This window comes from Moschus berezovskii, chromosome 2, assembly GCF_049115385.1.
Source record: "Moschus berezovskii isolate FMDL1 chromosome 2, NW_MosBer_1.0, whole genome shotgun sequence".
In the NCBI taxonomy this organism is placed as follows: domain Eukaryota; kingdom Metazoa; phylum Chordata; class Mammalia; order Artiodactyla; family Moschidae; genus Moschus; species Moschus berezovskii.
In genome coordinates this window covers 134122593-134136053 of record NC_142461.1, presented here as the reverse complement: position 1 = coordinate 134136053, position 13461 = coordinate 134122593, and the positions used below count along the sequence as shown (strand labels likewise).

At 41.8% G+C, this 13461-nt stretch overlaps 1 protein-coding gene across 3 annotated transcripts in view; it reads right to left on the bottom strand.

Moving 5' to 3' along the window:
* Positions 1-91: 91 nt before the first annotated feature.
* The window catches only part of MFSD6 (major facilitator superfamily domain containing 6), an 86115-nt gene continuing 72745 nt past the window's right edge, over positions 92-13461 (bottom strand). For all 3 annotated transcript variants that reach the window (XM_055398606.2, XM_055398608.2, XM_055398607.2), the window contains exons 4-7: positions 5623-5784; positions 4698-4796; positions 3061-3341; positions 92-1156 (exon numbers count right to left, since the gene is read on the bottom strand). In XM_055398606.2, coding sequence (XP_055254581.2) covers positions 953-1156; positions 3061-3341; positions 4698-4796; positions 5623-5784 — 746 coding nt within the window. In that variant the 3' untranslated portion in view covers positions 92-952. The remainder of the gene's footprint in view (positions 1157-3060; positions 3342-4697; positions 4797-5622; positions 5785-13461) is intronic.

Genomic DNA, 13461 nt, shown 5'->3' with positions numbered 1-13461 from the left:
AAAAAAATTGTATCCCTCCCCCAGGCACTTAAATATTATACTGTTATTTGTAAGTAGTACTGCTTAATTAAAAGAAACCCTTAGGAATTGATTGATTTTGTGTTTGTTTTATTCCATCAGCTAATCAGAGCCCAAATCACTAGAAAGCTGTAAATAGTGATAGAGGCTATTTACAGTATCAATATATTTAGTAAACCTTTGTCTATCAGGCCACAGCATACTGAGTTGGTTGGTTGATTTCAAATATTCCTTCCTCTGGTCTTAAAGCCCATTTAAAACAGAAGGCATTTTAAAAGCTCAGCTTAGCTTGCAGTGGTCAGTAACAGCTTTTGCTGCTCCAAGAATTGACTATTTTCATTATATACCATACACATATAAAAATATATTTCCTAGAGATATCCCGAGTTTCTGATGAAACGTTTTCCTTTTTTTTTTTCTTTCTTATTAAACAAAAACATAGATGCTACCAGCTTTTATCTGGTTATTTTTAAAATAAGTCTTGTAATTTTTAAATGGTTCTTTTTAAAAGAAACGAAATTATAGATGTGTTCTGTTTCTTCCCCGTTTGCATTAAGAACCAAACAATTAGCATAAATCATCAGAAGAGGGAACCTGCATCAGCATTCATTCAGGGTAACTGTGGTTCCAACTCTTACTGACCTGGCAGAGAAGTCCTGTGGTCCTTAACCTAAAAACCCAAGAACCGAAAGACCTCGCTGAACTCCGTTTTCCTGCTGTGACTCCGGTGGGGCTGTGGGAGGCAACCTGTTTCTGCCAGTATGTACTGTAGCTCCTATGTGCGTGAGTGTCTCCATGGTGATGAGTTCAGGTGTTCAGAAGCGTATGTGGTGCTATGCTCCTCGAGTGAGGCGTGTCCTAGGCTCAGGCTCCTCTCCCTCTGTCCTGGCAGAGGAGCCCAGGTCCATGCAGTGTGTGAGGTGAGTGGGACGCCTCAGTGTCCCCCAGCGGCAGGCGGAGCCTGGTGGTCCTCACTGTTCTCTGTGCGTGGGTCCACACTGGGGTGAGCAGGGCTGTTCTGCGTCTGAGATGCGGCTGCTGGAGGGGATGGCTGGCTTCTAGGTGAGTCAGGGGGAGCCTGACGTGGTCCAGGCTGGGCTCCACCAGCTGGAGAAGTTTTCTGATTCTCACTGGTCCCCTGGAAGGTAAAGATAGGACGTGCCCCATGGTCAGTGCTAGCAAACTTTTTATATGCTTTCAAGTAAGATAGAGGAAGCATGGGGGAGCACCCTGAAGCAAGCACTTCAGGAAGCAAGTACTAGAGGGATAAGGGCCGAGCGGCTTACCTTTCATCTCCTTTCCTGTGCGCAACTGCCAAAGCCGCGTGAAAAACACAGACACTGTAAGCAAGTGCATCTTTTGGATAAAGGATACATTACTACCAAAATGCCTGTTACTCCTAGGAAAGCAGTCTACATCAGCAGATGTTTACTGGGCCCCCACTGGCCACTGTGGCAAGTCGCTGGGTGAGCAGCATGGAATGGAAACTCATGCCGTTTTGAGGCCAGAGCAGTCAAGGCTGGAAGGCACCTTGTCTAATAGGGAGTGAGGAAGGCATTCTCGGCCTTGGACATGGGACCAGGAAAAGAAAGGTCCTGAAATGAAGAATCCTGATGTATATCTAACTAAAACAAATAAGACAGAACATCCATGTAAAAAAAGTAATCGAGCACCTATGTGACCGCTGGTTTGAGGGAGTACCTGTCACTCCAGAACATCACCTGCACCAGGTCTGTAAAATACCACATTCCTGGTTTCTGAAAATCAGAAAATATTATGTTTTTTTTCTTCAATGGATTGCTCTCTGAACTAATACCCATCACTTCAAATAGCTGAGCACACACACACAAAAAGTTTTATTTCTGTAATTGATTCTAAAATGTGAAAGAAAAAATCGTATGATGACTTCTTTATAAGTTATACCAGCTAGTTTTAATTAATCTTAACATACCAGAAAAAAATGTTTAATGATGCTTAAGCCTCATAGGCTTCTGAGGACAGGCGGATAAATGTCCGAAGTATGAAAACACTGCCACTTGGGCAGAAGACCTCATTTTTCCTCCTGTTTCACCTCCTTCAGACGCTCTTCCCACCCTCTTACCCTCCCTCTTGACTTGTGAGCAGAGGATTTGCATGAGTTTATTATCTTCATAGACCAATAAGATCATACATGGACTAGACGTTACCAGCAAAGAATCAGATTTGGTTTAAGCTATAGAAATATTGTGTTAGTTTACAAAATTGTGATAAACTTAATGTATTTAAAATTAAATAAATTATCAAATTACTCCTTAAGTCTTTCTCCTTTATTTTTTTTCCTCCTATGTCCTCTGAAACTGCTCTATATATAAAACTGACCATTCATCCCGTGAAAGAGAATGATTTGATTAAAAACACACAGGGATGTTAGACTCGTTACTTGGGCTAAACTATTCATAGAAGTCACTCTTAATCATTTTCCAAAAGTATTAATATAGCTTCAGTAGCAAGTACCTACAATGTTTTATCCATGCGATTCGACTCTACTCAGGAGAGACCACAACTCTAAGGATAAGAAAAACCACACCTTTTATCTTTCAAGTAAGCCCACCAGCAAATCCACACTCCACTCAGTTGGGTATCCTATAAGACCCCTACAGTGGCTCAGAGTACTAACTAACTCATCAGATATTTATTGAGGTACTACCATATAGAAAGTCCCCACTAGAATTTTTAAATTAGAGATTATATAATCCACCAAGGCAAGAACCATATATCCACACAGTAACTAGTGTCCATCGACACAGACATTTTAAAGAAACACAGAAAATCAGAATGAATTTCTTTCAGTAAGTGCTGTCTTCTCTGCGAGGACTTTCTGAACTGTGTAAAGCAGAATTTTCCCTCTGTGAGAGCTTGTATACGCCTCTATAACACCCTTGTCACAGAAGTACTGAAATGACCTGTCTGCATGTTTACCTGCCCCACCAGACCTCCCAGAAGTTTCGCTGAGTGAATGAAACAACCAGTCCTGCTCAAGGTGAGGCAGCAGAGGGCCTTTACCTGTAGAGGCTGTATCTCAGAAGCACGGCTGTCTCTTGAGAGCTGCATCATCTCTTTAATCTGGTAGAGTGCGTAGACAAAGGTCACCCAGGGAGAGGAACTGACCCCCCAGGCTGGCTTGTTCACATCCTCCTGTTCTTCCTGGTGCTTGGTTTTCTTGGGTGGAAGTCTGGGCTCAGCGCGTGGCAAAACATCTTCTGTCTGTTGCTGGACCAAGTCGATGGTTGCTATGGGAACAGGGCTAGAGGGAACAGGGATCCTTTCTGCCAACATCGTCTTGTCTGGAGAGAGAATCGCGTTTAAATCATTTGTCAGTTTTCTACATATTTAAACAGATGCATGTAAGTATATATAAATAGTAAAAAACAGACAGCCTGGATAAGCCCACTCTAGTGTGCTTGGGAATGTCAGCCAGTTGCTGTGAAGCAAGGGTGGCTTCTCTACCTGGTAGAGATTAGTGAGCAAATGAGTGTGATGTCTGCCTTCCAGGTCTCCTTACAGAGCCTAACAGACATGAACATATTTATGAAATGTTAATGTATCAGTATATCATATTGGTGGGGCATAGGTTATAGCTTCGGCCCACTTACAGTACTGAAATTGTAAAGATAAGCATCAAAACAGGGAACTCACATGACAGATGCTCTTATTAGACTTTTACTGAAGGCATGGACCAAGCTATGTGAGAGACATGATCTGGTTAGGATTATGGAAGAACAAGAAGTGAGAAAAGTCAGTATTGGTCTTTCTTTCTGAGTAACTTGTTGGAGTTAAAATCTGTCTCTGGGGTTTCTGTAACACGTTAGTTTTCCTCTTAATAGAAGCGCTTCGAGTACTTGAGGCAAATGCTCCTCAAAGGACAAGACACCATAGAAGATGAGCCTATTCCAGGACTCAAGAGCTGAGAATATTTGTTTTAATGGTTGGCCTTCTTCATTCAAAAAAAAAATCAAAAAGTTGATTGCCCAAATAAGTTGAAAACTTGTTTTCATCCACATATTATATTGGATATAACCTTCTTGCTGTATAATAATTTTAATGAAGTCCATACCTAATCTGCCTGCAATGCAGGAGACCTGGGTTCAACCCCTGGGTTGGGAAGATTCCCTGGAGAAGGGAATGGCAACCCACTCCAGTACTCTTGGCTGGTGAATCCCATGGACAGAGGAGGCTGGTAGGCTACAGTCCATGGGGTCGCAAAGAGTCAGACACAATTGAGCAGCTACCACTTTCACTCTCATGCCTAATTAAGGGAAAACTTCAAATTAATGTTTAGGCTTTTTTTTTTTTTTCAGATGAAGGTAAGGCACAGAGATTAATACCACTTTCTGTCCCTAACAGTAAAATTGCTGTGTAGTCCTTTATGTATTTTAAATCTCTTTAGAATACCAAAGAAATTTAAAACCAATACTTTCCCCAGTACCTTGTACCATAAGATGAAACAAAAGGAAGAAAACCCCAAGCTATTTAAACAACCAGTATTCTTTTCAACACAGCAAGTGGCAGCTCCCCAGCCACGGCGCACACGAGCTCAGAGCCATGCAGGCCTGTGTTAGCGCCTCTGGGCCTCTCGGGGGCATGTGCAGAACTCCCCTTGGCTTCAGCCATTAGAACCACTGGTCAACGAACATGCCTACCTTCTTCCTCCTCTGGTACTGCCAGCCACTGGATCAGGGCAAAGAGCAGGAGGATCACCAGGCAGGCCATGCCAATTCCTCGGAAGGTTGCCGCAGCCCCTGTGAAAGCAAGTGACACTCTAGAGAGTAATTCCTGGAAAAGCGGGTAGCCCTCACCCAGCCCTGTCAATGTTCTAAAGCTGACAAAGGCGGCAGAGCAGAGAACGGCAAGTGGCCTTTAGCTTCATAGTGAAGGAAAAACAGGTCTGGGTAGTTGTCCAGAGACCCAAGAGCTGGTATTGGGTATCTGTCATTGATCAGATTTTCAAACTGCATTTATAAAATAAAGGACTGTCTCTGAGTGCCTTTTTAAAAATGCAGTGGGCTCTCTTCTTCATAAAGGCCATCTACCTATTAAACAGTCCTATTAATCTGTAGTTAAAACAGCCAAGTTCAATAGGTGCTATAAATTCAGACATCTCTGACCCACCTTCTATAGATGACTGAGTAGTCAAGATTCTGGAGCAGAATAATCCCACCTCCACCTCGGCCCCTATATTTCCAGTAAGGGGGAACTGATGGAGCAAACAGACTGTTATCACATATGCAGGGACGTTACCAAAGCCAGATGGAAAGACAGTGATGAATTCTCTCTTCTCCAGCGTTATCATCAACAGGTTTAGGGCACTTCAAACCAAAAGCACGTGGGCTTACTCCTTCGGCTCCTCTGAAGTATCTGTAGCACTGTGGTTGACTGTCTGCTCTAATCATCTTTACTGAAGCACACTGCACTGCAGTTCTGACTACTGTGAAAGCTAGAAAAAGAATCTGAAAACGAGAGTCTAGCTTCTGGCAATCTTCAGTAATTATCTGTTTACGGAGGTGTTGCTGAAAAATTGTAAGATTTCATCAAAGAAGAAAGGGAAAGAAAGCAAGCCATTCTTACCAAAAAAGTTGACTAACACGCCTCCGATCATGGCGCCACAGCCTCTCCCCAAACCCAGATGAAGGCCTTGCAGGATGCCCTGAGCAGACGTCCTCAGCTCGGGGGGAACCGCGGCACTGAGATAAGAAATGCAGGCCGCCCAGATGGCCGCGTGTGTCACTCCTGTGGGGAGAAGAGCAGGCGGGATGGCTGATCAGCACTCCTCATGCTTCTCTTGTTTGGAATGTGAGTTACGAGGTGCATATATGTGTATACATACATACACATATACACATCTAACAAGGGTGTATACTGTTTTGTGGTATAATACACGTAACAAAATTCGTCACTGAACCATTTTTAAGTGTATGGTTCGGTGGCTTTAAGTACAATTCCAGTTTTGTGCACCCATCACTACCATCCATCTCCAGAATTTATGTTCAGCCCAAACTGAAATTCTGCCCCCGTTTAACAATACCGTCGCCAGGCCTTGAGAACCACCACTTCCTTTCTATCTCTGAGTATGACTGCTCTGGGTACCTCATACAAGTGGGCTCATACAGGGTTTGTTCTTTGATGTCTAGCTTCTTTCACTTAGCATAAAGTCTTCAGAGTTCGTCCATGTTACATATGCCAGAATTTCCTTCCTCTTTATGGCTCATGGATATGTAGCCTTGTAACACTGTTTTTCCATTCATCTCTTGATGGATATTTGGGTTGTTCCCACCTTTTGGCTGTTGTGAATGCTGCTGTGTGAACACTGATGCACAAGTGTCTGAGTCCCTGGGTCAGTTCTTTGGGGTATATACCTAAAACTGGAGTTACTAGGTTACATGGTAATAATCTATTTAACACTTGGAGGGGCTGTTTTCCACAGTAGCTGCACCATTTTACATTCCCACTAGAAATGTTCAAGAATTCCAGTTTTTCCATATCTTATGTTATTTTCTGTGTTTTTATAATAGCAATGCTAATGGGTATTAGGGCTTCCCAGGTGGCACTAGTGGTAAAGAACCCGCCTCCCAGTGCAGGAGATATGAAGAGATGCGGGTTCGATCCCTAGGTCGGGAAGAACCCCTGGAGGAGGGCACGGCAACCCACTGCAGCATTCTTGCCTGGAGAAGCCCCGTGGACAGAGAAGCCCCGCAAGCCACAGTCCACATGGCTGCGTGCCGTCAGGCACAACGGAAGTCACTTAGACTCGCACTCCCTGATAGCTACTGATACGGAATGTTTTCCATTTTTTAGCTAGCTGTAAATCTTGGAGAAAATCTATGCGAGTCTTTGCCATTTTCAAGTTGGGTTGTTTGCGTTTCTTTGCTGTTGTAGTCATTTTTTAATATATTTTGGATATTAAAACCTTTTATTGGGCACCTATTTTGACATTAAGAACAGATACATAGATCAGTGGAACAGAATAGACCCCAGGAATAAACCCATGCACAGAGAGTCAATTAGTCTACAACAAAGGATGCAAGAACATACACTGGCGATAAGACAGTATCTTTAACGTGGTGTTGGGAAACATGGACAGCTACATGTAAATCAGTGAAACTAGAACACTCCCACATACCATATACAAAATAAACTCAAAATGGTTTGAAGACCTAAATGTAAAACATGGCACCATAAAATTCCTAGAGGAGAACACAGGCAAAACATTCTCTGACATAAATTGTAGCAATATTTTCTTAGTCTCCCAAAGCAATAAATAAAAGCAATAATAAACAAATGGGACTTGATCAAACTTACGATTTTGCACAGAAATGAAGCCATCAAGAAAATAAAAAGACAACATATGGAATGGAAGAAAATACTTGCAAGTGATGCGGCCAACAAGGAGTTAATATCCAAAATCTCCAAACAGCTCATAAAACTCAATAATGTAAAAACAACACAAAGAATGAGCAGAAGTCCTAAACAGACATTTTTCCAAAGAAGACATGCAGATGGCCAGCAGCTCATGAGAAGATGCTCATCACTGCTCACTATTAGAGAAATGCAAGTTGAGAACCACAGTAAGGTATCACCTCACACTATTCAAAATGGTCATCATTAGAGAAGTCTGAAAATGCTGGAGAGGGTGTGGAGAAAAGAGAGTCCTCCTACTCTGGTGGCAATGTAAACTTGTGCAGCCACTATGGTGAAAGAGGTTTGGAGGTTCCTTAAAATACTAAAATAGAGCTAGCATAGGATCCAGTAATCCAACTCCTGGATATTTATCTGGAAAAGACAAAAATTCTGATTTGAAAAGATATGTGTACCCTAATGTTCACAGCAGCACTATGTACAATAGCCAGACAGAGCAGCAGCCAAAGCGCCCATCAATGCATGACTGGCTCAAAAGATGTGGCGCGCACACACACAATGGAGTATAACTCAGCCAAAAAAAAATGAAATGTTCCCATTCACAGCAACAGGTATGGACCTAGAATATCATAATGAAGTAAGTCAGATAAAGACAAAAACTATACAATATCACTTACATGTGGGATGTAAAATGATACCAATGAATCTGTATACAAACCAGAAACAGGCTCACAGACACAGAAAACAAACATAGTTATCAGAGGGGAGAGGGAGGGAGGGGCGAACAAATCAGGAATACGGAATTAACGGGTAGCTACTATACGAAAAGCAGGTAGGCAGTAAGGATTTACGGTAACACAGGAAATTTGGCATCTCGTAATAACTTGAAATATAATCTAAAAAAATCACTTTGCTGTACATCTGAAAACAATGCAGTACTGTAAATCGAGTATAATTTTTTTAAAAGATTATTTCCAATTTTTCCATTATATTAGCACTATGATTAACATTTTCAGAGCAATAGCTTTTATGTATCTTATTTACATTGGCTGTAATTCTATAAGTGAGGTTAATGACTCGAAGGATATAATCATTTTTTCTTCTTTGCCTTTTAATATATAGTTCCAGTTTGCAGGGACTATTTACAATGCTTCATTTCTAGTTTCATTATATCTTCACCACTGGTTGGCAGGGAGAGGAGGATAAAGATAACAGGCTGGAGAAAAACTGATCATTAATTAATGTACAGCAACTACACATTGTATGAACTTAAATCTTTATTAGAACACAGCTTTACATGTAACAGGAAGATACTGTCACAAGAGGTTTTATAAATAGCTGCAAAGGATTAAGAAATCATCTGGTACTGCTTACATTAAGATGGATTTGCTTCCTGAGAAATCATCTTACTTGGAGATAATACCATCAGAAAGTTTTAACCCATGTTTTGGAAAATTAAACTGAAAAATTAATATTCATTTAAGATTTAATCTGACAATCTGCTTCTGGCCAAACTAGAATAACAGGTACTGGATTTACTTCCTTCTTGAAACAACCAAAAACTGGACAAAATACATGAAACAATAGTTTTCAAGACACTGGACGTCAGCAACAAGGACAGTGATCTCAGAGAGACGGGAAACAGTGAGGGGCCCAGTCCACTGGGTCAGACTCCGAGAGCTGCACGGCACAGAGGGGAGCCAGCGAACTGAGGAGATGGGGCCGTCTGGGGAGGCTAGGGCAGCTGGAACTCCAGGTCAGAGAGCCAGAGAGGAGAGACTCCACGGAGACTCCAGAGAGCCGCAGATGGTTTCCCGCAAGCACGCAGCAGAGTCCTGATTAACAAGTGCATGCGTAGAAACCATCCAAAGCCAGGGAAAGAACCGCCCAAAACAGTACAAAAAACACTCCTCACAACCCAGCCAGGGCTGGGAACTACCTGTTTCTACCAGCCAAACTGGAAAAACTCATGATTCCTGGGATTGCTAGAGTATTCCAAAGGGTCTTGTTTTAGGACAACCAGCAGAGACCTACTGTATAGCACAGGGAACTCTGCTTACTGTTACAGGGCGGCGTGGATGGGCGGGGAGTCTGGGGAGAATGGATGCATGTATATATGTGGCTGAGTACCTTTGCTGTCCACCTGAAACTCTCACAATGTTGTTAATCAGCTACACTCTAATACAAAATACGTTTTTTAAAAAAACAGAGGATAAAAACAAAGGATCATGTGTTACTATTATGAAAGAGTTAGCCCTAGTTTAAACAATGTTCTGGTCCTATCTAAGTAATGTTTAAAAGCAAGACTCAAGAGGATCATACTATTTCTCAGTTTAGTTATGTTCCAGAACAAAGCTCAAGAATATTTGTAGGAAAGCAAAAATATCCAGCACCTAGGGTAAAATTCACAGTGTTGAGCATGTAATCAAATACATTGCTGTTCAGTTGCTAAGTTGTGTAGGGCTCTGTGACACCCCATGGACTGCAGCACACTAGGCTCCTCTGTCCTCCACTGTCTCTCAGAGTTTGCTCAAATTCACGTCCATTGAGTCGATAATGCTGTCTAACCGTTTCATCCTTTGCTGCCCCCTTCTCCTTTTGCCTTCAGTCCTTCACAGCATCAGGGTGTTTTTCAATGAGTCAGCTCTTTGCATCAAGTTACCAAAGTATTGCAGCTTCTGTTTCAGCATCAGTCCTTCCAATGAATATTCAGGGTTGATTTCCTTTGGGACTGACTAGTTTAATCTCCTTGCAGTCCAAGGGACTCTCAAGAGACTTCTCCAGCACAATTTGAAAGGATCAATTTTTTGGTGCTCAGCCTTTATGGTCCAACTCACATCCATACATGACCACTGGAAAAACCAAAGCTGTGACTATATGGACCTTTGTCGGCAAAGTGATGTCTGCCTTTTTAATACACTGTCAAGGTTTGTCATAGCTTTCCTTCCAAGGAGCAACATCTTTTAATTTCATGGCTGCAGTCACCATCTGCAGTGATTTTGGAGCCCAAGAAAATAAAACCCGTTGATGGGACCAGATGCCGTGCTGTTAGTTTTCTGAATGTTCAGTTTTAGGCCAGCTTTTTCACTTTCCTCTTTCACCTTCATCAAGAAGCTCTTTAGTTCCTCTTCATTTTCTGCCATTATAGTGGTATCATCTGCATATGTGAGGCTTTTGATATCTCTCCCAGCAATCGATTCCAGCTTGTGATTCATCCAGCCCAGAATTTCACATGTTGTACAATTCAGGGTGACAATATATAGCCTTGTCATACTGCTTTCCCAATTTTGAACCAGTGAGTTGTTCCATGTCTGCTTCTATTAGGTTGATGCAAAAGTAACTGCAGTTTTGCACTGTAGAACTTTACCATTTGATATCAGAATACATTCTTAAATACATGTGGTTACGTTATACATCATTTTAATGGGTGTTTCTCACTTCATTTTTTGCTAATGACATTATTTGCTGCTTATACTTATTTAGGGAAATGGTGTTAGACAAAAAGCAAATTTGATCAGTTTTCTTATTCAAGTTCAAAATGAGTCATAAAACAGCAGAGACACTCACAACATCAACAACGCATTTGGCTCAGAAACTACTAACGAACATACAGTGCAGTGGTGAATCAAGAAGTTTGACAAAGGAGACAAAAGCCTTGAAGATGAGGAGTGCAGTGGCCGGCCACTGGCAGTTGACAACCAAGAACCATCATCGAAGTTGTGAAAAAACTCAACATTGACCATTCTATGGTCATTTAGTATTGAACAAATTGGAAAGGTGAAAAAGCTCCATAAGTGGTTGCCTCAAGCGCTGACCAAAATTTTAAAAAAATTGTTCTGAAGTGTCTTCTCGTATTCTACAGAACAGCAAACTATTTGTCAATCAGATTGTGACGAAAAGTGGATTTTATATGACAGCTGGTGATGGCCATCTCAGTGGTTGACCGAGAAGCTCCAAAGCACTTCCCAAAGCCCCAAGCTTGCACAAAAAAGGTCATGGTCACTGTTTGGTGGTCTGCTGCCAGTCTGATCTACTACAGCTTTCTGAATCCTGGTGAAACCATTACATTTGAGAAGTATGCTCAGCAAATTGATGGTATGCAGTAAAAACTGCAATGACTGCAGTCGGCATTGGTCAACAGAAGGGGCCCAATTCTTCCCCATGACAATGCCCAACAGCATGTCGCATAATCAATGGTTCAAAAGTTGCACAAATTGGGCTCTGAAGTTTTGCCTCAGTGCTCAGGTTCACCTGACCTCGCGTCAACCGACTACCATTTCTTTAAGCATCTCAACAACTTTTTGCAGGTAAAAGCCTTCCACAACCAGCAGGAGGCAGAACATGCTTTCCAAGAGTTCACTGAATCTTGAAGCAAGGATTTTTATGCTACAGGAATAAACAAATTTATTTCTCATTGGCAAAAATGTGTTAACTGTAATCATTATTTTGATTAATAAAGATGTTTTAAGCCTAGTTAAAATGGTTTCAAGTTCACGGTCCGAAACTGCAGTTACATCGCACCAATCTAATAAATGTTACTTCCTGACCTGCATACAGGTTTCTCAGGAGACATGTAAGGTGGTCTGGGATTCCCATCTCTTTCAGAATTTTCCACAGTTTGTTGTGATCCACACAGTCAAAGGCTTTAGTGTAGTCAATGAAGCAGATGTTTTTCTGGAATTTACTTGCTTTTTTATTATCCAATGGACATTGGCAATTTGATCTCTGGTTCCTCTGCCTTTTCTAAACCCAGCTTGTACATCTGGAAGTTCTTGGCTCACATACTGCTGAAGCCTAGCTTGAAAGATTTTGAGCCTAACCTTGCTAGCAGGTGAAATGAGATCAACTGTATGGTAGTTGAAACATTCTTCGGCATTGCCCTTCTTTGGGATTGGAATGAAAACTGACCATTTTCAGTCCTATGGCCGCTACTGAGTTTTCCACATTTGCTGGCATATTGAGTGCAGCACTTTAATGGTGTCATCTTCTTAGGATTTTAAATAGCTCAGCTGGAATTCTGTCACCTCCACTAGCATCATTCATAGCAATACTTCTTAAGGCCCACTTGACTTCACACTCCAGGATGTCTGGCTCTGGGAGAGAGACCTCATCATCATGGTTATCCGGGACATTAAGACCTTTTTTACATAGTTCTGTGTATCTTGCCACCTCTTCTTTATCTCTTATGCTTCTGTCAGGTCCTCACCATTTCTGTCCTTCACTGTGCCCATTCCTGCATGAAGTGTTCCCTTGGTCTTTCCTGAAGAGACTGCTAGTCTCCCATTCTACTGTTTTCCTCTATTTCTTTGCATTGTTTATTTAAGAAGGCCTTCTTATCTCTCCCTGCTATTCTCTGGAACTCTGTATTCAGTTGGATATATTACTCTTTCTCCTTTGCCTTTGACTTCTCTTCTTTCCTCAGCTTTCTGTAAAGCCTCCTCAGACAACCACTTTGCTTTTTGCATTTCTTTTTCTTCAGGATGGTTTTGGTCGCTGCTTTCTGTACAGTGTTACAGAAAGTTCTTCAGGCACTCTGTCTATCAGATCTAGTCCCTTGAATCTACTTGTCACTTCCACTGTATAATCATAAGGGATTTGATTTCGGTCATACCTGAATGGCCTAGTGGTTTTCCCTACTTTCCTCAATTTAAGTCTGAAGTTTGCAATAACGTGCTCAGGATCTGAGCCACAGTCAGGTTCAGATTTTGTTTTTGCTGACTATAGTATAGAGGTTCTCCATCTTCCACTGCAGAGAACATAATCCATCTGATTTTGATACTGACCATCTGGTGATGTCCATATGTAGAGGCATCTCGGGTTTTTGTGAAAGGGTGTTTGCTAAGACCACCATGTTCTTTTGACAAAACTGTTAGCCTTTGCCCTGATTCACTTTGTACTCCAAGACCAAACTTGCTTGTTATTCCGGGTAACTCTTGACTTTCTACTTTTGCATTCCAGTCCCCTATGATGAAAATGGTATCTTTTTTGGGTGTCAGTTCTAGAAGGTGTTGTAAGTCTTCATCAATTCTCTAGCTCAGTCATGTCCGACTC